Source organism: Staurois parvus, unplaced genomic scaffold (assembly GCF_062004578.1).
Source record: "Staurois parvus isolate SC_StPar_1 unplaced genomic scaffold, SC_StPar_1.0 ptg000133l, whole genome shotgun sequence".
In the NCBI taxonomy this organism is placed as follows: domain Eukaryota; kingdom Metazoa; phylum Chordata; class Amphibia; order Anura; family Ranidae; genus Staurois; species Staurois parvus.
Window position 1 is genome coordinate 14,357,062 of NW_028317929.1, and position 21,128 is coordinate 14,378,189.

The 21,128-nt window shown below is 41.7% G+C and overlaps 1 protein-coding gene across 2 annotated transcripts in view; it reads right to left on the reverse strand.

Annotated features, from left to right (window-relative positions):
- Positions 1–96: 96 nt before the first annotated feature.
- Positions 97–21,128, reverse strand: part of RNF14 (ring finger protein 14) — a 67,161-nt gene continuing 46,129 nt past the window's right edge. For both annotated transcript variants that reach the window (XM_089673037.1, XM_089673038.1), the window contains exons 7-9: positions 18,140–18,312; positions 8,790–8,920; positions 97–2,311 (exon numbers count right to left, since the gene is read on the reverse strand). In XM_089673037.1, coding sequence (XP_089529163.1) covers positions 2,260–2,311; positions 8,790–8,920; positions 18,140–18,312 — 356 coding nt within the window. In that variant the 3' untranslated portion in view covers positions 97–2,259. The remainder of the gene's footprint in view (positions 2,312–8,789; positions 8,921–18,139; positions 18,313–21,128) is intronic.

The following is a 21,128-nucleotide window of genomic DNA, read 5'->3' on the forward strand; positions in this document are numbered from 1 at the left end:
GTCAAACTTTTCCAAATACATTAGATAGTTGAGTCATTGTGACTCCTTCCCACAAAGAACTATACATTTATTTAGATGCAGATAAAAGCATTGAGATCATCGAGAAAAGTAGTTTTATTTTGTTTTGGTTAGGAAGACACAATCATAATACAGAATTAGATTTCATTTTACCAGACACCCATCCTTAACTATCTGCATCATGTTGATTCCTGTTGCAGCCTGACATCAAGTGACAAAATAAAATGTTACATTTTCTGATGGGCTGATGGTTTTCAACATATGTCAGCATAATGTGGAACTCAGTGGCAGCAAACTAAAAAAAAAAACAGCGAATAGCCTTTCTTTACCCCTTTCGTTTATACTGAATTGCAGATCAATAATGTTCAGGAAAGCAGCTAAACTGAAGAGGCACTTAAAAAACTTTACCTCTCAATCTTTTACATGTTGAACTTGGGCCCAAATCTGGGTACTTCAAAATGAGCATATCATGAAAACTTGAGAACACAGGCTACCTTCGGTCAAAACAGAAAGTGAAATGATCTGTGGATTCAAATATGTGAGTAGCTGAAAATATGTAAATCTCATAGCTGCACCACAAACCAATGAAAGTGCCTCTTCAACCAGTAATACTGCTCCCATTGATTTGTAGGATGGCAGAGCTATGTTCACAGCCTGTATGGACCTGGGCGCCTCTGCTGCAGCTCTGATATAGAGACAATGGGAGTGCCTTCCTGCTCCCAAATCCAGGTGAACTGTAAACACTGCCCGGAGTATTCACTATCAGAACTGCAGTTACTATCAGAATTGAGCTGGCTGCTAACATAAGGCAGTCAAAAGTGCATGTTAAAAAGATATAAATACAGGCGTACCTTGGTTTACGAACGCCTCGGTTAGCGTAATTTTTGGTTTACGAATGAAAATCCATTGAAAATAATGCCTCGGTTTACGATTTCTTTGTCGCAATACAGATTAATTGGTTTTCAATTTTTTTTTAAACCATGTCCCTGTATAGTACTATGCCTTTAAAGTGCACTTTATAAAGAGTTTTGAACAGATAAGACTTTTTTTTTTACTTTTTTCTGACCTCTGGAATGGATTAATTGGTTTTTAATCCATTTACAAATAAATGTTTAATCATGTCCCTGTACAGTATTTATGCCTTTAAAAGGTTCATTACATTTAGCAAACATACTGTTATAGAAGTCACACAATTCTGACAGTGGACTTTTTATTGACAAAATGACATGCTTTCCATCCTAAATAGGTGGTAAGGTAAGAGCAGGATGGGTTTTGCTGATTTTTTTAGGGATAGAAATAGTAAGCAGCAGGGCTGAAATGAAAATTCCCAAGAAGGAGAACCTCTAAAACAATCTGCACCAGTATGGCAAAGCCTGGTTAAGTTGTAGAAGGCTTTTTTAACAGCAAAAAGGCACTTGACATGCAGAGGCAAATTTACTAAGAGGTCTGTATTTTAGCTTCATTGGAATACTATACGGGGTTCATTTATTAAAACTGGAGTGTCCAAAATCTGGTGCAGCTGTGCATTTTAGCCAATCAGATTCTAACTTCAGCTTGTCCAATTAAGATTTGACAAAAAAAGCTGGAAGCTGATTTCTCTGCAGAGCTGCACCAGATTTTGCACTCTCCAGTTTTAGTAAATCAACCCCAATGCATACTTCCCATTCTTACTGTCTCTTGATTGGAAATGTCTAGAAGAAAAAATGTATTGCCCTCTAAGCTTGTCCCTTGAATTTTTCAACTGGCAAAAGAAATATGAAAGGGAAAGTATGAATGCTCTTGGCAACAGTATTTTTATTCAGACACTTATAATAATGAAGTGCAGTGTTTTATAACTTTTTGCTTGTCTTTCCTTTTTAAATGCATCCACTTTTCATGATTGCTTTAATAACATGAAACAAATAATAATTGTTGGGTTGAAATACACAGCAATCAGCCATAAATTCTTTTTAAATTGGTTACTGCAGGATAAACTGAAAATGATTCTGATTGTCTGCTATGGGTTAATGCACCCCACTTACCTTTGTATTTAAAAAACGGACAAAATCTTGTAAAGTCATAAAGACACATTTTTAACAAATGTAAACCTCTATATATATCAGATGATTCCAATTTATTTTCCTTTATTTAGCCTCATTCAGACAATTATAATAAAGTTTGTATTAATGTGAAAATATGCGCTACATTCCTTTCTGTGCAAATAAAGTGATTTTTTTGGTTGAATTTCCAATCCCATTCATGTCAGTCTTCTTCATCAAAAAAATCCTGATCTGCATTAACTCCACGAAACAAGCTGAAAAATACACAGAAGTAAGGTTATCAACTTCCATTAATCAGACTTTGCCAGAAGTAGGTTTGAATTACAGTCTAATTTGAATACCACTCTGCCACTAATCCAGATAGTGCCCTAAGTTAAAGCCTCAGAACCACTGGCAGCAAGCATCTTACAAATGCTTTACCAGAACACCCAAGTTTAGTCATTTTAAAATGCATCCAGGGTAGTTTATATTTATGTAGTATGTGTGTAAACTCAAGATGAGTCTGCCTATGCTGTCCAAAGGGTGATGAGTGACTAAAGTTCTGCAGAGAAAGAAAATTTGTGAAGAGTTGGATACAGACTGCAAACGCACACTGGTAGTGGACACTGGAAAGGAACAAAGTTTAGACCCAGTTTCACCCCTACTATTGTTGTTATTTGTAGTTTTGCACATTATCACAAGTGTGGATCTATTAGCACCATATCACTGTGATATCATATTTATTCATCATCAATATATCATCTTTTATCATTTTTATATTGCACTTGTTTATTATCACGGTTTATTTTAATCATGTTTATGCATTTTTTACATATCTTTATTTATATGTATAGTGTTCCACCTATTTATTTTCTATTTTTATGCTTATTTCCTGTGGTATAGGGACCTTAGTCTGGTCGTTTTTTGATTGGCACGTCATATATTTATATTTGATCACTTGTTTTTGCACAATATCACTAGTGTGGAATTATTAGCACTTTATCACTGTGATATTTATTTTATATTTTTCATATTTTATTTTTTTCTTTATTGCACTTGTATACCATCACAATTTATCATTTGATCTATGGTTTGTTTATGATTGTCTATATGCATAGCGCTTCACCATTATTTTTATAATATGTAAAAATAATAATAAAATATACTACACTATATACTTCCCTTCTGTTTTTTTTACATTCATTTAGGTGTATTTTTTCCTGAAAATTTGCGTCTAATAAATGGCTGCACAAATATTGTATGAAATAAATAATTGCAACAGTAACTATTTTATTTTCTAGGGCCTTTGCTTTCAGAAAATATACAGTGCTCACCATAAATGAGTACACTTGAATACATTTGTCAGAAAACCTTCACTTTCCTTTCAGAATCAACATTTTCTATGGGACACTATACTACAAAATACTCCCACAAATGCAGGCCACTGATTGCAAACATGATTTGTTAATTTGGACACACTACAAAGCATTTTTCCTAACAAATTAATTCAAGACCATTTTGTAAAAATGAATACACCCCAATGAAAGTTTAAGGGCTCTTCCACACTTGATTGTTTTTCCAACTCTTGCCAAACGCCCCTATAGTGTTTGACAAGCGTTGGTCTGGCGTCCACAAGTGCCGCATGCGCGGTTTAGTGGCGGTTGCTAGGTGTTTGCCAAGCGTTAAAAACGCTCCACAAACGCCTATAATGAAGTTTTAATGGTGACAATGCTCTGCAAACACCCCGCAAATGCTGGCCGGGCATTTGCGGAGCGGCACCATAGACTTGAATAGGAGGCTTCAACTCTTCCTGAGTCGACCAGAGGAGTCCGTTTTGCCGCGACGTGACACAACGTGAAGCTAATGCTCCCGTTTGAACAGCACCGTGTGCTGCAATGTGCAGAATTTTCCCAGGCATTTGGGAAGCGTTTTTACCGTTTCCCAAACGCCTGTTTGCCACTTGCTAACAAGGCTAGTGTGAATGTAGCCTAAGTAGCAAGGCTAAATTTTAGACAACAAAATCCTAATTAACAAGAACTACAGGTGAGTCTAATTATTCATTAAACAGGTGTCCAACAGACAGCTGATTATAAAAGGGTGTTACTTAACCACTTGCCTACCAGGCACTTGTACCCCCTTCCTTACCAGGCCAATTTTCAGCTTTCAGCGCTGCCGCACTTTGATTGACAATTGCGCGGTCATGCAACATTGTACCCATATGAAATTTTGATCATTTTTTTCTCACAAATAGAGCTTTCTTTTGGTGGTATTTAATTGCCACTGGGCGCTTTACTTTTTGCGCTATAAATAAAAAAGTGCAAAAAAATTTGAAGAAAAAAAAAAAAAGTTTCTTTGTTTCTATTATAAAATTTTTCAAACAGGCATTTTTTCTCCTTCACTGATGTGCGTTGATGAGGCGGCACTGATGGGCACTGATAGGCAGCACTAAAGGGCACTGATAGGCAGTACTAATGAGGTGGCACGGAGAGGCGGCACTGATATACATCACTAATGAGGTGTCACGGATAGGCGGCACTAATATGCAGCACTGATAGGCGGCACTGATAGGTAACACTGATGATGGGTACTGATAGACGGCACTGACTGGCATCACTGCTGGGCACTGACTGGCACAACCCCTGGGCACTGACTGGTGGCACTGACTGGCAGCACTGCTGGGCTGCACTGGTGGGTGGCACTGATGGGCAGCACTGGTGGGTGGGCACAGGTGGGTGGCACAGGTGGGTGGCACTGGTGGGCACAGGTGGGTGGGCACAGGTGGGTGGCACTGCTGGGCACATGTAGGTGGCACTTCTGGGCACAGGTAGGTGGCACTGCAGAGTGGCACAGGTGGGTGCACTGCTGGGCACAGGTGGGTGCACTGCTGGACACAGGTGGGCGGAGCTAGTGGGCGCACTGCTGGGCACAGGTGGGCGGAACTTGCGGGTGGCACTGCTGGGCACCGATCATCAGGGCACTGATCATCGGTGCCGATCCCCGCTCTGACAACTGATGGTTCTCGGCAGTACTTTCCTCACGATCTGACAGCGTGAGGAAAGTGCAGCCGAGAACCGGCACTGGCATTTCCCTCTGATCAGCGTGTCATTGGACACCGCTGATCAGGTGGTAAAAGGCCGCTGTGATTGGCCTTTTACCACATCACGTGATCAGCTGTGTCCGTAGGACACAGCGATCACGGAGATCGCCGGGGGGCGCGCACGAGAGCGCGTTCTGGGGGGACGTCATATGACATCCACCCAGAACTGGCCGGCCGCAGTGAAGCCGTCATTCGGCTATCTGCGGTTGGCAGGTAGTTAACAAAGAAAACCCCTTCCCATTTCATGCTGTCAATAATGGCACCACATGGAAGAGAAATGTCACATGGCCTGAGAAAGAAAATAATTTCTTTACACAAGAAAGGTGAAAACTACAAGATGATCAGCAAAGCTTTACTTTCAGCCAGAATACTGTAGCAAAAGCGATACAAAAATTTAACAAAGATGGACCTGCAACAATCTCACAAAGACGTCCAGGTCCCCCACGGAAGTTAACACCTTGACAGGAGCATCTTCTGATGAGAGGGGTTGAGGAAAATCACGATGCAAGTTCACTGCAGTTAGCTACAGAAGTAGAAAGCCAAACTGGGGTGATTGTTTCATGTGACACAATACGACGTACACTGCAGAGGAATGGCGTTCATGGGTGTCATCCACAAAGGAAGCTTCTCCTAAAGCCCATGCACAAAAAGCCTGCCTAGAATTTGCCAGGGCCCATGCTGAAAAAGAAGACTACTGGGACTCTGTACTCTGGAGTGATGAGACCAAGATAAATGATTTTTGGAATTGATGGACTCAAAACTGTATGGCGTGGCAAAGGTGAGGAGTACAAAGAAAAATGCATGGTGCCTACAGTGAAATATGGTGGTGACAGTGTCCTTCTGTGGGGCTGCATGAGTGCTGCTGTTGTCAGGTAGCTGCATTTCATTGATGGTATCATGTATCCACAGATGTACTGCTCTACATTGAAAAAAGATGCTACCATCACTTTATCCCCTTGGTCATCGTTTGCTTTTCCAACATGACAATGATCCAAAACACACATCTAAGGCCATTGCTGCATTTCTGAGGAAGAACAGGGTGAAAGTGATTCAGTGGCCAAGTATGTCTCCTGATCTGAACCCAATTGAACACCTATGGGGAATTCTGAAGTGACAAGTTGAGCATCACTCTCCATCCAGCATTCAGGCTCTAAAAGAAGTCGTTCTTGAAGAATGGAAAAAGATAGATGTAGCAATATGTTGCCAACTTGTTCATTCCATGCCTAGAAGACTTGGTGAAGTCCTTACAAATCATGGAGGTCATACAAAATACTAGATGTAGTAGTTTTTGTTGAGGGGTATTTATTTTTGCATCAACTAGTTTGAGTAAAACTAAAGATTTTGTAATCTAAGTTAAATTATTAACTTTACTTTCATATAATGAGCTAAACAATTTTTCTATAAAACTCAGTTTCGTCAAAATTTAGAAAATTGTTCTTGTGTTCATTGAGATATTGATTAAAATCTTACTTTTCAAAAGGGGTGTACTCATTTATGAAGAGCAATGTATAATGTTTGGGGATTCTTACTAATTTCCTAGCAAAAAAAAAATGCTAATTTTACACATGTATGTGAAACATGTCAAAACTGCCTTGGTAGGCAAGTGGTTAAAAAACCTGCAAGCACATATGAGCAAGTTGGGTGCACAAATGTAAAAAAACAACAATTGTACCAAACGCATTATGTATCGCTGTTCATACTGGAGTGAGAGCAATAATTCCAGGGCTAACTAACGGTTAGCTGATGAGTTGTAAAAACTTTTAAAACATTGCCTGCAAATAATTTTGAGCACCATAGCAGTATGCTTTTATGCAATTTTGAGGCTTAACATATTTGCTATCTATTCACTTGATACAATTTCATATTTTATATATTACCAAGAAATTGGATATTATATTGTATTTGTGTGCACTAAATTAATGTAAGTGTATATTTAGTGAAAAAACGGTTTTGATAAACAGTAGTGCAATTATGACAAAAAAAATTACAGCTACTACCATTTTCTACACATAGCAACATAGTTAGTCTGGCTGAAAAAGACAAAAGTCCATCCAGTTCAACCAAAAAAAAAAAACGTAGTAATCCTATACCCACAGTTGATCCAGTGGAAGGCAAAAAAACAACCCAGTAAAGCATGATTCAATTTGCTACTGCTGGGAAAAAATTCCTTCCTGATCCCCGGAGAAGCTGTCGGATATTCCCTGGATCAACTTTACCTATAAATCTTAGTATCCAGTTATATTGTGTGTTTCTAGGAATCCAGGCCTTTTTTAAATCAATCCACTGAGCTGTCAGAACCAACTCTTGAGGGAGTCTATTCCACATTTTCACAGCTCTTACTGTGAAGAAACCTTTCCGTATTTGGAGATTAAATCTCTTTTCCTTCAGATGTAAAGATTGCCCCCTTGTCCTCTGTGATGACCTCAGGGTGAATAGCTCTACACCGAGTTCACTATATGAACCACTGATGTATTTATACATCAGTGCCATTGGCTCCTGCTGCTGTCTATCAAATACAGTGAGGAGGAAATAAGTTGGAGACATCATGTAAGGATGATCTTCCACTGCATAGTTTGGTGTCATCTGCAAAGACTGAAATGGTACTTTTAATCCCAAACCCTATATCATTTATAAATATATTAATGAGTAAGGGTCCCAACACTGAACCTTGGGGTACACCATTGATAACCTTATACCATTCAGAGTATGAATCATTAACCACTACTCTCTGAATACAGCCTTTTAGCCAGTTTTCTATCCATTTACAAACTGATTTCTCTAAGCTTGTGGACTTTACCTTACACATTAGCCGTGTGTGGGGAACGGAGTCAAACACTTTTGCAAAAATCCAAGTGTACTAAGTCCACCGCCACTCCATTGTGTAAGGTTTTGCTCACCTACTCATAAAAAGAGATCAGATTTGTTTAACAACTTCTATCTTTCATGAATTCATGCTGCCTATTGCTTAAAATATATTATTTTCTAGCAAAAACTGTTCTATGTGATCTTTTATTAAACTCTTCAGTATCTTCCTGACTATAGAGGTTAAATTAAAGGTCTGACGTTACTTGGCAAAGACTTTGCCCTATTTATAAATATGGGCACCACAATGGCCTTACACCAATCCAGTGGTACTATGCCACTCATTACAGCATCTCTAAAAATTTGTAACAATAGGTTTGAAATGATGGAGCTCAATTCTTTTAGAACCCGTGGGTGTATGCCGTCTGGTAAAGGTTCTTTATTCACCTTTATTCTAAATATTTCTGGACCATATCACACCAGATTAAGGCACTGCTAACTCTGACTACTACTGTCACAAATATGGAGTGAGATTTGGTGATGCTACTACTGTGCTTCTCATTGTCCTGCTTGCTTGAGGCTGTAACAAGGAAAGTCCGTCCTGCCTTTACCAGGTTGGCTGCCCTACACAGGCACAGTACAGAACAAGACATGTAAGTCAGTAATGGGGAAAGGTCAGCTGCAAGAAAGGCAACACTAGTGACTAGACCTGTGCGTTCCTTTTTAAGGCACAGCATGCAGAGTTCAGTTCCTCTTTATATCTAGTGTGCAGATAACATTTAGATATGGTAGGCCAAAATATACTAGCATTGTATATTATTCACAAGCAACTTAAACTGAAGACATATACATACAGGTTAAAACAGCCTGAAGAAGAGTCATTAAAATGGTCATATGGATTTCCTCTGGACAACATGTTCTTACACAGCCAGCAGAAATACTGTTTGCACCCAGTGCATGTCATTTTGTTGCACCCATCAATTTTCTGTAGGAAAAAAAAAAACGTTACATTTTATCATGTTGGACAAACACACAAAATGACTTAGAAATTACCCATATACTCAGAAAGATGGAGTTACTGACTTATGACCAATACCAAAGCTTTGTTTAGGGCTGTTCAAGAAGATAGCATAAAATTGTAAGAAAAAAGTATAAGCATAGGCAGCTACAGATATATATGTGAACATTCCTGCAACCTTCTCCAGAATGAAGACCTGGATTTTGATCACATAACCAGCCACAGATTAGAAGACACCCATGCAAAGAACAGCAGACTTTACTAAAAAAACATGTCACAGCATTGCTGTAATAGATTGCTCAAGGTCAGCCCTACTGGTTCAGGAATGACAAAAGGGAAAAACATGGGTTAGAAATTTAATTTCCTCAGGAACCTCAGTGAGTTCTTAAAGCGTTTCTAAAAAGGCACATTTTAAAAAAAAATTATTATATTAAACATGTTATGCTTGCCTGCTCTGTGCAATGTTATTGCACAGAGTGGCCCTGAACCTCCTTTTCCACCAACAATCCTGGATCTTCCTCTTCTGTGTCTGCCACCAGAAAGCCGCTTGCTATTGGGGCAGACGTGTGGACCCGATTCTGAGCTGAGGTATGTGCTTACATAAACACACACAGCACGGCTCGGTCCCATCCCCCTCGCTTCCTCCTTACAGCACTTGAATGTCAGCAGCTGGAGCCAGTGGTGATAGTAGAGGGAGAGGGGAGAGCAGAGATGCAGTTGTGCATAGCACTGGATTGATTAAGGACATAGGCAAGTACCGTATTTTTTGCTCATAAGACGTACCTAGGTTTTAGAGGTGAAAAACAAGAAAAAAAATATTCTGAACCAATGGACTGCAGACATAGTACAGAAAATGACCAGAGACTGCAGACAGTACTGGAGATGACCAGAGACTGCGGACACAGTACAGGAGATGACCAGAGACTGCGGACACAGTACAGGAGATGACCAGAGACTGCGGACACAGTACAGGAGATGACCAGAGACTGCAGACACAGTACAGGAGATGACCAGAGACTGCAGACACAGTACAGGAGATGACCAGAGACTGCAGACACAGTACAGGAGATGACCAGAGACTGCAGACAGTACAGGAGATGACCAGAGACTGCAGACACAGTACAGGAGATGACCAGAGACTGCAGACACAGTACAGGAGATGACCAGAGACTGCGGACAGTACAGGAGATGACCAGAGACTGCGGACAGTACAGGAGATGACCAGAGACTGCGGACAGTACAGGAGATGACCAGAGACTGCGGACACAGTACAGGAGATGACCAGAGACTGCGGACATAGTACAGGGATGACCAGAGACTGCGGACACAGTACAGGAGATGACCAGAGACTGCGGACAGTACAGGAGATGACCAGAGACTGCAGACACAGTACAGGAGATGACCAGAGACTGCGGACAGTACAGGAGATGACCAGAGACTGCGGACACAGTACAGGAGATGACCACAGACTGCGGACACAGTACAGGAGATGACCAGAGACTGCGGACACAGTACAGGAGATGACCAGAGACTGCGGACACAGTACAGGAGATGACCAGAGACTGCGGACACAGTACAGGAGATGACCAGAGACTGCGGACACAGTACAGGAGATGACCAGAGACTGCGGACACAGTACAGGAGATGACCAGAGACTGCGGACAGTACAGGAGATGACCAGAGACTGCAGACACAGTACAGGAGATGACCAGAGACTGCGGACAGTACAGGAGATGACCAGAGACTGCGGACACAGTACAGGAGATGACCAGAGACTGCGGACATAGTACAGGGATGACCAGAGACTGCGGACACAGGACAGGAGATGACCAGAGACTGCGGACACAGTACAGGAGATGACCAGAGACTGCGGACAGTACAGGAGATGACCAGAGACTGCAGACACAGTACAGGAGATGACCAGAGACTGCGGACAGTACAGGAGATGACCAGAGACTGCGGACACAGTACAGGAGATGACCACAGACTGCGGACACAGTACAGGAGATGACCAGAGACTGCGGACACAGTACAGGAGATGACCAGAGACTGCGGACACAGTACAGGAGATGACCAGAGACTGCGGACACAGTACAGGAGATGACCAGAGACTGCGGACAGTACAGGAGATGACCAGAGACTGCAGACACAGTACAGGAGATGACCAGAGACTGCGGACAGTACAGGAGATGACCAGAGACTGCGGACACAGTACAGGAGATGACCAGAGACTGCGGACATAGTACAGGGATGACCAGAGACTGCGGACACAGGACAGGAGATGACCAGAGACTGCGGACACAGTACAGGAGATGACCAGAGACTGCGGACAGTACAGGAGATGACCAGAGACTGCAGACACAGTACAGGAGATGACCAGAGACTGCGGACAGTACAGGAGATGACCAGAGACTGCGGACACAGTACAGGAGATGACCACAGACTGCGGACACAGTACAGGAGATGACCACAGACTGCGGACACAGTACAGGAGATGACCACAGACTGCGGACACAGTACAGGAGATGACCACAGACTGCGGACACAGTACAGGAGATGACCACAGACTGCGGACACAGTACAGGAGATGACCACAGACTGCGGACACAGTACAGGAGATGACCACAGACTGCGGACACAGTACAGGGGATGACCACAGACTGCGGACACAGTACAGGGGATGACCAGAGACTGCGGACACAGTACAGGGGATGACCAGAGACTGCGGACACAGTACAGGGGATGACCAGAGACTGCGGACACAATACAGGGGATGACCAGAGACTGCGGACACAGTACAGGGGATGACCAGAGACTGCGGACACAGTACAGGGGATGACCAGAGACTGCGGATACAGTACAGGGGATGACCAGAGACTGCGGACACAGTACAGGGGATGACCAGAGGCTGCGGACACCGTACAGGAGATTACCAGAGGCTGCTGACACAGTACAGGAGATGACCAGAGACTGCTGACACAGTACAGGAGATGACCAGAGACTGCTGACACAGTAAAGGAGATGACCAGAGACTGCGGGCACAGTACAGGGGATGACCAGAGACTGCGGACACAGTACAGGGGATGACCAGAGACTGCGGACATAGTACAGGGGATGACCAGAGACTCACATTTGTGACCATAATCCAAACAGGGTTACAGGTAAATCGAAAAGGGGGGGAGGGAAATGAAGGCTAACGCGTTTCGAAGGATGAACTGCTGTAATACTGACACTCAGTGGCTGAATATCTCCTTGCCATGGGAACTCTGCCATACTGAAGTCTCTATCTGCTCAACCCAGCTCTGATGAAGAAGGGAGCACCCTTCATCCCCCCCCCCCTTTTCGATTTACCTGTAACCCTGTCTGGATTATGGTTACTTATGCCTGTTATACCATCACTTTGTGAGTATATGTCCTTATTAATAAAATTAGTCACTACTTATTGAGGTAATGCGCAAGGTTTGTGCACTCTTACTTTCATCTTCCTCTTCAGTAGGAATCACAATCATGGGAAAGACTGCTGACCTGACAGTTGTGCAGAAAACCATCATTGACACCTTCCATAAGGAGGGAAAGCCTCAAAAGGTAATTGCAAAAGAAGTAGGATGTTCCCAAAGTGGTGTATCAAAGCACATTAATAGAAAGTTATGTGGAAGGGAAAAGTGTGGAAGAAAAAGGCGCACAAGCAGCAGGGATGACTGCAGCCTGGAGAGGATTGTCAGGAAAAGGCCATTCAAAAGTGTTGGGGACTTTCACAAGGAGTGGACTGAGGCTGGAATCAGTGCATCAAGAGCCACCACACACAGACAGATCCTGGACATGGGCTTCAAATGTCGTATTCCTCGTCAAGCCGCTCCTGAACAACAAACAACGTCAGAAGTGTCTTACCTGGGCTAAAGAAAAACAGACCTGGTCTGTTGCTCAGTGGGCTCAGTGGTCCAAATTCCTCTTTTCTGATGAGAGCAACTTTTGCATCTCATTTGGAAACCAAGGACCCAGAGTATGGAGGAAGAATGGAGAGACACACACTGCAAGATGCTTGAAGTCCAGTGTGAAGTTTCCACAGTCTGTGTTGATTTGGGGAGCCATGTCATCTCTTGGTGTTGGTCCACTGTGCTTCATTAAGTCCAGGGTCAACACAGCCGTCTACCAGGAGATTTTGGAGCACTTCAGGTTTCCTTCCACAGACGAGCTTTATGGGGATGCTGACTTCATTTTCCACCAGGACTTGGCACCTGCCCACACTGCCAAAAGTACCAAAACCTGGTTCAATGACCGTGGGATTACTGTGCTTGTTTGGCCAGCAAACTCGCCTGACCTGAACCCCATAGAGAATCTATGGGGCATTGCCAAGAAAAAGATGAGAGACATGAGACCGAAAAATGCAGAAGAGCTGAAGGCCGCTATTGAAGCATCCTGGTCTTCCATAACACCTCAGCAGTGCCACAGCTTCCATGCCACGCCGCATTGAGGCAGTAATTGATGCAAAAGGGGCCCAAACCAAGTACTGAGTACATATGCATGCCTATACTTTTCAGAGGTTCGATATTGTTCTATGTACAATCCTTGTTTTATTGATTGCATGTAATATTCTAATTTTCTGAGATTGTGGATTTGGCTTTTTCATGAGCTGTAAGCCATAATCATCACAATTATGACAAATCACGGCTTGAACTATCTTGCTTTGCATGTAATGAGTCTATCTCATATATTAGTTTCACCTTTTAAGTTGCATTACTGAAATAAATGAACTTTTGCACGATATTCTAATTTTTCGAGTTTCACCTGTATATACTGACATTTAGTGAGCACGAGAGGACAAAAGAAGGGGGTGTGGTTTCTTTTTATTTTTCTTATTGGACAAGCTTTTTTAATCATATGATAATTTAGTAAGTTATATGTGTTAATAAATATTTGTATTTCATTTGCATTGCTATCATTAACAATTGTAATGTTTTTCATTTATATTGGGTGAAATTTAATTTTTTTGAGTATATAGTGACTGAGTCATAACCAGGCTTTTATTCTTTTTGATATTATTAAGTTATTGATATTTTACTGGTGACTCCTCCAGTTTCTATGTTAATAATACATTTTGAAAACCTTGAGGTTTTAATAGTATTGTGAATTTTGACTTAAAAACCATATATTGACAGTAAATACCATATATTGGAGTACAGTACAGGACACAGACAACTTTTTTATACACCATATGTTATAGGCTGGTACCTTCAGGTGACTGAACACTCGCAGCTTTTGAGAACCTGCCCCCCTCGGGACACCACTCCTATAGCCCAGCCCCACTCTGTGAATCCTCAGTTTTGTGGTAAACAGTGCAGAGTAACAAGGAGGTTGTTCTATATTGTACTTCAAATTAATAAATTATAGGCAAGTCAAAATCCTCTTATCTTAATCATACAGTATAAGACACAAGCAACTTATTCATACACCATGGGATGTCCCAAAGCAATAAATGAAAGGTAAGTCAATAACTAAGCACCAGAACTGTGCCAACAGGCTCAACAATAGGGGTGAAAAGTTACCCAAAATTCAGGGTGGTGCTGCAAGTACCTTGAGGTCAAAACCTGCACCATGAATAGGCAAAACATGTACCTGGTAACTTGAAGGTAGGTAGGAAAACGAGGTAATGGCCTAACAGAGATGGGCAACAGAGGCTTAAAGGATATGTAAACCCTCACCTTGTATATAAATACCTTTGTTTCTGTTTTTTATAAGTGATCACATACCCTCTGTTCTCAGTTGCATAAAAAGGAGAAAAAACATCAGCACACTGATCTTTCCAGTGAACTGCTGTGCAGATTAGCTCCCAGCACAGGCACAAAAATGGCCAGGATGTGCTCTCCTGCCTAGTTTGGTCAGTGTTAAATAGGAAAGCAGTGGGACTGGCAGGAACACCAGGAATTTCACACAAAAGGAAGCAACACAAAGAGAACAGGATACTTTTTCATAGAAGTACATGGTACAGCAGGCACATATCAGGAATATGAAATGTTGGGGTAACATATTCTTTAAGCCTAAAAGCCCAGGATGCTCCAACTATTGTGGTGAAGTGTGTGCATATTAGTGCAAAAGGAGGTGTCTGTGTCAATCATAACACCTGGTGGGTCTGGAAGTAAAGTGCCCTTTGTGATGGCTGAAGGAAAGCAAAGAAGAACTGTTTTTTGGAAGAAGGTATGCTTTAATAGTTCTGACAATAGTCCAAAAATGTAGAGGGATGTCCTCAAGTTTCCTAGGAGCAGAGTGTAAGGAGGTCAGAAGAATGTTAGATTGGTAAATCATGAGGCAGAGCACTTAGCAGGAGGAGTCGCCAGTTATGAGATACTCTGCTACCAGAAAAAGCTACCATGTTGGCCAGGGATTTTCAGGTAGTGTCCCCAATGGTTGGGCATTCTTTTATATGTCTGGAAAATTGTATTATACTCAGGAATGATTTGGATGCAATACCTTTTAATATATTTACATAAGAGTGTTTTTGTGCATTTTGTAATTGCCTAGACTTGGATTGTTTTTTAAATATCACGGCATCTCTTTTCCAGTGGATGTATAAATCATTACACTGATGTCAAGTATGAGCCTCTTTCTCCTGACAGTGCCTGTCACCACACACGACAATGTGGCTGTGCTTGTCTTTGTATATACATCCTGATTTGTCTTCTGTTCCTGTAAGTGCAAATTTTAAATAAACCGAGAGGTTATTTTTAATACTACACTATGGGATTCGATCCTTCTTATTTCCACATCTCTGCTGAGAATGGCATTTAGAGTTACTGAGTAATCGTGATGGAGGAATGGTGTATAGCTGCAAGGCAGCCAGGTGCACTGTGATCTCTTTGTGGGATCTTTTAATATGGTAGGGAGAGTATAAACACCAGCGGAAGGTGTATTGGAGCACAAGTAGTGTGCTGTGAGAACACTGTTGGCACTGCATCATTGTGTGGATCAATTAAAGAAATATTTCTCACTTTTGGGACTTTGTTCACTTAATATTCATTTGATGACATTGCATTTTTTTACGGTATTATTTGTATTATACTGTATAATCACATATTGATTATGCACTTTTTATTGTTGAAGAACATGAAATTAGTTAATGATTATTTTTTTTTATTCTTAAAGGGGTAGCACACCTTGTTTGTATTATATGTCCCCAATAGTTGTCAGGGTGGTTTCTGGTAAGGAGGAGAACTGCATTAAGGTCCCCAGGAGACACAGGGGGCCTGATGGAAGAAGGAACCTGAAAAGGCTAAAGCCCATAGAATGGATGGATAAGGCCTAAACCTGACCTATTAGGGTGCTGAGAGCTAGGTTCTGGTCAGATCTGAGTTTAAAAGTCCAGAGAAGGGATAAGGAGTAAGCTCTGGAATTGAATATAATGCTGTGAATGCAGACTGTATAAGATTTCCAAGTACAATAATAAATGTTTGTGGATGTGGCTTCTATTTTTTACCTTCAGCAAGGTAGGATTGACAGAATCGGAGATCCCTCTGTTCATTTGGATGTGGGTTTCAGTAGCTCTTAATACTGGTGAAATGCCAGGCAAATGGGAAGAAGGCAGAGGGTTTTCTGTAAGAAGCCGGAGGATGTTCACATACCCAGATGTTCTTTACCAATTAGGTATTTGAGAACACTGTGTTCCTCTTGCACGCTAGATGGCAGAAAAGGGAAGCAGAATGCTGAGTGGAGGAAAGACTTGAGTGGCCTGAACTTAGAGCAGTGGATAGTTAGAAGATCTAACACTAAAAATAACAGCATTCATGGAATTAGAACAAAAAAAGTTCACTTGTGGTAACTGGAGATTAGGATGCCTATTTCCAGAATTTTCTATGTATGGCATAATACATTACATATGTCTAGATAAAAAAAAACTATTTTTCTTGGCCCAGATGGTGGTGGCTGAAAATGTCCACCTGTCAACCTTTTTTCCTAGGTTGTGGATTGGAAGAGTTAGTGGACAATGAGTTTTTGTCTACGGGAATAATAGATAGTTAAATCACTTGTGGTTGGTGAATGTCAGTATGGTGGCATTTGCAAACTGTATCATAGTTCGGTGTCCCTTTGGTGAGAGACATTTTGACCACTCTGCAGTCCAGGGTGCTGTAGGAGAATCTAGGCTCAGATCTTGACTACGTTCCCTGACATAGGGATATTTTCTACCTAGCCAGACCTTCTTACCCAGGATTCTTACAGAGAATCTTACTGCAGGATTTTTGTTGACGCTCAGCGAGTGAAAATAAACTTTTTTTATAAGACAGACCTGTATTAGGGAAGTATTTAGAATTAGATCAAGATACAGGGGGTGAATGAGCTTTAAAACAGATATTTAAAGCTTACCACCTTGCCAAAGGCATGAGGCACCTGAATTGACCTTTGAACATTTTCTGCCAATTCTGAATGGAATGTTTCTTTTAGAAAAGTAGTATCTAGATTGTCTGACCTGAGAGTTGTGAGAAGAGACAGGAAGACTGGGATGAGTTTTGAAAACCTCCCAGGTGAAGAGGTTTTTATACCATGGACTGGTTTAAATTTTTACTTTGTATGAAACATACTATGTGTACCTGGATGAATTTGTTTTGGCCATGCTACACATCCCTTAAATGTACAACTGGTTAAATTAGAAAAAAAAATGTGGCTGTTCTCCAGTTGAAAATTACACTTTTTATATAATTTTGCAGCTAAATACTTCAGGAAATATTTATGCCCCATCTCTCTGGGAATTATTATTGTAAATTGCAATGTTTACTATAATCTTAAATGCCAAAGCACCATAATCTCTTTCTGCAATTAGGTAGGTGTGGTCCTCAGTAGTCAAAGTGGCCCCCCTGATGATTAAGTTCTCCCAATTTTGCCTACTATTTGCCCACTGCAGAGTTTCACGTTTAATTTAAAAAATCCCATTGTTCTGAGCTACCAATTTAGAAACCTCATTTCTGTGTAAAGTTCGCAATTATCTGTATACCATATTTGCTCATTACATATTTAGTTCTTATTTATAGTGCTGCACAATGGTTGCGTTTTTTGAGTCTTCTCACAGTCTTTCTACAAGTTAGTTGACTTGTTATTCAGAAGCTGAATAGAGGACAAATGCAAGGAAATGTACAAGATGGATACCTGCCTTTTCCAGTCTCTAGCCTGCCCTTTTGCCTTTGTCAGATTGCAGTTACTTGCCTGAATGTAGGTTCCACAGCGAGGACAGGGTTTGGAGTTCTGCTCCAGCCATTCCACACTCTCCAGTTCTTCCACTGCCTTCTGGAGTACTCGCTTCCCATATCTCTTCTCCAAAAATTTCTTACCATCCTCATCTGCAGCCAAATATTCATCACGCAATGCAAGTAGCTTCTCTGAAAACAAGTCAAAGAGAAAAACACTGGATTTAAGACTGATTAAGAAGAGGTATAGCATATTTAGCCATCTAAAAATGAGATAATGTGGTAGTTAGATTAGTGATTTTAGGATTAAAAAAAATGTATTTTTTTTGCACATTAAAGTATAGATATAAAATTCAAATTGGATGACATTTAGCTTGCTAAAAAGAGGAGTTTTGACTTATCCATAAGTTTCATACCTTTGAGTACAGTACAGGAGACAAAGTATTCATACACCATAGGTTATAGACATCTTTAGGTGATTGGACACTGGCAACGCTGTAGAAGGCACGCCCCCTTGGTGCCCCACTAATTGAGTCCTCAGTTTTGTAGCTAGCAATGAAGAGTACACCAGGAAATGAAAAGGAGGGTGGCTTGTGTCCTATAGAATTTACAGGTAAGTCCTCTTATCTTAATCAGGATACAGACAGAGTATTCACACACCATTGGAAATTCCAAAGCAATGAATGAGAGGGGTGGGCAATAATGAGGCAAACATAACTGGCCAACCTCAGTGTGCCACTGTGAGAATCTTGCGGCCACAACTGGCATCAGCAAAAGATTGGACATTCACCCAGTAAAACTTTAAAACGGTACTGTATAAACAGAAAAAACAGGTGGTGGCCTTAAACAACTAAGGCTTGGTGCAGAAATGCTCAGGATCTGGTGGAATGAGCACGTAAAAGTGCAGGAGAAGATTTTGCCTTAAAAATGTACACACTTGCAGACAAATTCCTTATCCATCGTGCAATGGTGGATTTTGAAGCAGAATGTCCCTTGAAAGGTCTCAAGCACATAAGAATAGGGAATCTATTCATCTGATCCAAGCAGTAACTTATACTCTAATGGTTCTATGTTCAGGCAATGTAGAGAGATTTCCTTTGCATGCTAAGAGCAGGGCATAAGGATGGGAGAGCAACAACTGTTTGGAACATTCTTAAAAAGAAGGAATGCACCGGTGAGCTCGGCAACACCAAAACACCCGGAAGACCACGGAAAACAACTGTGGTGGATGACCGAAGAATTCTTTCCCTGGTGAAGAAAACACCCTTCACAACAGTTGGCCAGATCAAGAACACTCTCCAGGAGGTAGGTGTATGTGTGTCAAAGTCAACAATCAAGAGAAGACTTCATCAGAGTGAATACAGAGGGTTCACCACAAAATGTAAACCATTGGTGAGCCTCAAAAACAGGAAGGCCAGATTAGAGTTTGCCAAACGACATCTAAAAAAGCCTTCACAGTTCTGGAACAACATCCTATGGACAGATGAGACCAAAATCAACTTGTACCAGAGTGATGGGAAGAGAAGAGTATGGAGAAGGAAAGGAACTGCTCATGATCCTAAGCATACAACCTCATCAGTGAAGCATGGTGGTGGTAGTGTCATGGCGTGGGCATGTATGGCTGCCAATGGAACTGGTTCTCTTGTATTTATTGATGATGTGACTGCTGACAAAAGCAGCAGGATGAATTCTGAAGTGTTTCGGGCAATATTATCTGCTCATATTCAGCCAAATGATTCAGAACTCATTGGACGCCGCTTCACAGTGCAGATGGACAATGACCCAAAGCATACTGCAAAAGCAACCAAAGAGTTTTTTAAGGGAAAGAAGTGGAATGTTATGCAATGGCCAAGTCAATCACCTGACCTGAATCTGATTGAGCATGCATTTCACTTGCTGAAGACAAAACTGAAGGGAAAATGCCCCAAGAACAAGCAGGAAACGAAGACAGTTGCAGTAGAGGCCTGGCAGAGCATCACCAGGGATGAAACCCAGCGTCTGGTAATGTCTATGCATTCCAGACTTCAGTCTGTAATTGACTGCAAAGGATTTGCAACCAAGTATTAAAAAGTGAAAGTTTGATTTATGATTATTATTCTGTCCCATTACTTTTAGTCCCTTAACAAGTGGGAGGCACAAATGCAAACTGTTGTAATTCCTACACCGTTCACCTGATTTGGACAGTCTGCAGTTAAAGCACATCTTGTTCGTTTCATTTCAAATCCATTGTGGTGGTGTATAGAGCCATAAATGTTAGAATTGTGTTGATGTCCCAATATTTATGGACCTGACTGTATCACCAGAAAGGAAGCAACGCCGATTTGCATTCCACCAACTGGAAGCAACATACCGCGGAAGCTCCACCCGACACGTTTCATCAGCAACGTCTGACATCATCAGGAGTTTATTGAGAGGTGGTCTGTTGTTGAGCCTGGAGGCTAGGATGTCCACATCTGGAATCCCCCGGTTTTGGCATATCAGACTGAAGACATCCTGATGAAGGGCCCATTTCCCATGATCCAGGTGATGGCGGCTGAGATAATCCAATCCTGGGATGTGGACTGCAGAGATCACTGGATAGTGAGTTTCTGTCCATGAGATTACCTGGTTTGCTTCTTTCATGATAGCCAGACTCCTGGTGTCTCCTTGACGGCAAACATAGGCCACTACCCTGGCATTTTCTGACTGTACTCTAATTGGGTGGTCCATCATAAGGGTAGTTTGGAGCTGCGAGGTCAACATGACTGCTCTGAGCTCCAAGATGCTGATGGTGAGCTTGGCTTCTCTCAATTACCATATTCCTTGTACTCTTAGGAATTTATAATGCTCTTCCCCAGCCTGAGACACTTGCATCTATTGTAATAACTTTCCAGTGAAAGGGAAAGAAAGGAATTCCCCACTGTGAGGGCTGAGTTGGTGTTCCACCAAGGTAGGGAATTCCTTGTTTGGCTGAACAGCAGCATGGGTAAAATCGAGAGAAGGAACCTGTATTTTGTACGTTGACAAGA